General features: G+C 35.7%; 1 protein-coding gene across 1 annotated transcript in view; it reads right to left on the minus strand.

The window, feature by feature from the left end:
- LOC109612534 (uncharacterized) overlaps positions 1–2,811 on the minus strand; it is an 8,469-nt gene extending 5,658 nt beyond the window's left edge. The window contains exon 1 of the mRNA XM_020036692.1: positions 2,404–2,811. Within this exon, the coding sequence (XP_019892251.1) occupies positions 2,404–2,811 (408 nt within the window). The remainder of the gene's footprint in view (positions 1–2,403) is intronic.
- Positions 2,812–3,026: the final 215 nt, after the last annotated feature.

Below are 3,026 nucleotides of genomic sequence, written 5' to 3' on the forward strand. Positions count from 1 at the left end.
AAAAAAAAATCAAGTATTTGCTTTATTTTTTATCATCGTCATCTCATGTTTGTTGTTTTGCAATGCCAGTGTAAACATGAGCCATTGTATAGCTTTAAAAAGAAGAAATATTTACACTACCTTGAACGATTCATTCATGTAAAAGTGAACATAGCTAAAACAACAACAATGGAATACCACAAATTGGAAAAAAATGCGCATTGACGTGTGGTATGAAGGTCGAACGAAACAAAACGAAAAATCAATGGAAGATTGGAAAAAAAAGTTATTTGGCGCACATGGTACGAAAAATCATCACAATTAATTATAAATTTTGCTTCGATATTTGACCTTCAATCAGATTTGAGCAACAACATTTTTAAGCCACAAAAAATACTTTGTTGAAAATATTTGAAGCACATCGGGCTAATAATTAATATTATTTGACACTGTGTCTGCCATGCAATGCTGCTGTGAATGTTGACCTCTCTTGGCATTGACTTTTGGGGTTCAAAAAACACTCAGACAACACCACCCACGAGAATTTGAAAACAAAACCAAGAAAATAAAATATAATATTTAATCCACTCACCATCCACCCACTCAGTCACTCACACACACACACACACACACATACATACAAAACTATCAATTTACATCTTTAATGATAGACGGGTTAGTAATAACAGCTAATTAAAGTCTGCAAACAACGAACTACAAATGGAGATGCCTAATTTGACATCTGTCATTATTGGGTGGCCTGCCGGTTCGGGTGGTAATTATATATCAAACGCTATTTGTTGCAGACACACAGACACGACGACGACGGCCTGAGATTTTGTGTTTTAGCAACAAAACTAAATAATTTTCAAGAGAAAAATACACATTTTCATAAAATTAAAACCCAAAACAGAAGAGAGGTAACTGAACGAACACGCAATGACTTTGTGGCGTTTCATGGAAATGACACCGAGTTCAAAGATGGAGTAGTGTCTGGGTCACTGTTTTGTAGGTGTATCGTATAATATAATTTCAGATGTATTTATGTATTCGTAGTAAAGGCTTTTTCTCATCAAACAAAGTTCAATTTGCGATTATCTAAAAAACACAGTGGGGGATAAGGTGGACAAGATAGTTTAGCTATTGTGATGGTATGGACATTTTTGTAGATATAAGTTGGTCGGAATGTTTTTCGAGGTCTAAATCAAAAAACAAGCTCCGGATATATTTTAATGCCTTAAACAATTGGTCTGCACTTTTTAAAAATTTTATTTCATGTCACCGTTACATAAAGTTGAATATTGATTTGGAGTATTTTGCATAAACTCACATAGGGTTCGACTTTCTGATTTCAATTCCTGACGTTTAGATAAGATGTAGACTTCTGATGTTCTTTAATTTAAAAACAAATAAATTTGTAGAACACTTCGACAGCCTGCGGCCACGTTTAAAGGGAGTTTGTAGTCATATTTAAAAAAAAAAAATGTGACAAAAACCATCAAAATACTGAATATCGGAAATACCGTTATATGGGGGCTATACCAAAGCGTGGATCTATACATACAATGTTTCACCACACGAAGTAGGACCCATTATGACCTACAAATACCAATTTTCAGACAAACCCGGGAAAAAGTGTGGCAAAAATCATCAAAATACCGAATATCGGGAAATACCGTTATATGGGGACTATACCAAACCGATAAATCTCATTTTCAATACCAACCATCCTAGACACAATACAAATTATTCTGGTAAATCCTGTACGTCAAATAATGTGGCCTGTATCGTGATTTCTACAGACAGATGGACAGACAGACGGATATCGTTAAATCGACTTAGAATTTTATGCGGATTACAAATATATATATTATGGGGTCTACGACGAATATTTAGGGATGTTACAAACGAAATGACAAAGTTTATAGGGTGGAGGGTATAAAAAAAACCAAAAAACCATTTGTTGACAGGCTTGAGGGTTAAATTTACGAAAATAATACCAAAACGTGCCACTTTGGACCAAATCCGTTTCAGGACATTTGGAGTCGGTCTAGGGATGTCAGTCCGTCCGTCCATCTGTCTGGCCGGCACACGATAACTCTCGAAGGGAGCATACAATTTGGTGGAAACATGGCACATCATAATATTAATATCAAACTTAGATTGAATTTGGAGATGGGTTCCAATTCACTCCTTCTTGTACCTCCGCCCACAATAGGTCAAAATTTTCAAACAAAAAATCTTGTAGAATAAGAAAGGATTGCACAATTTTAAACATACCATGAAAAATCCTAATACTTTTTGCAGTTTTAGGCCTGGTATGAAAATGGAATATATCGACCCAATCCATCAAAGGGTCAAAATTTTAAATATCATCTCTCTTATAAAATGTGAAATAAGAGTTCCATAGTCCTCAAATTTTACACATCTCAATTCCTTTATGAACATAAGATTCGTTCTTTCTGAGGGTTTGCTTGTGGCAAGGGAAGATTTATCTTTGTCCTTTCCATCTTTAGCGCCAGGTGGAGATTTGTTTAGCTTATCCATATCTTGTTTATTTTTGTCTTCCGCGACTTTATTTTCTTTGGCTAAATTCTCGACCTCTTTGGCTGGATTCTTGTCCATGGTTTTATTATCTTGCAGTGTTTTATTGGTTTCTTCCTTCTTTTCCTTTTTCTCATCCATTTTGCTGGTCTCTTTTGCTTTCTCTTCGTCTTCCAATTTAGATGCTGCAATTGATTTCTTTTCATTTTGTGGCTTCTCAGTATTCTTCTGTTTCTCCTTTCCCTCATTTTGCTTATCCTTGTGAGACATTGCCTCATTATCAGCCATTTCATCCTCCACAGATTCCCCAGCCTTTTTGGTATCTCCCCCACAACGGGTTCAAATTTTGAATAATCATGGCGCTCATAAAAGCCGAAATAAGCATAGGATTCTAATCCATCCTAATATTTCCACCAACGCAAGATCTACAGGGTGAGATGAAAAAACTGCAACCAACTTCAGACTGTTGTAATTTCCAAACCACTCGTCCGACAGCTGTTAAA

This window comes from Musca domestica, unplaced genomic scaffold (genome assembly GCF_030504385.1).
Source record: "Musca domestica strain aabys unplaced genomic scaffold, Musca_domestica.polishedcontigs.V.1.1 36, whole genome shotgun sequence".
Classification (NCBI taxonomy): domain Eukaryota; kingdom Metazoa; phylum Arthropoda; class Insecta; order Diptera; family Muscidae; genus Musca; species Musca domestica.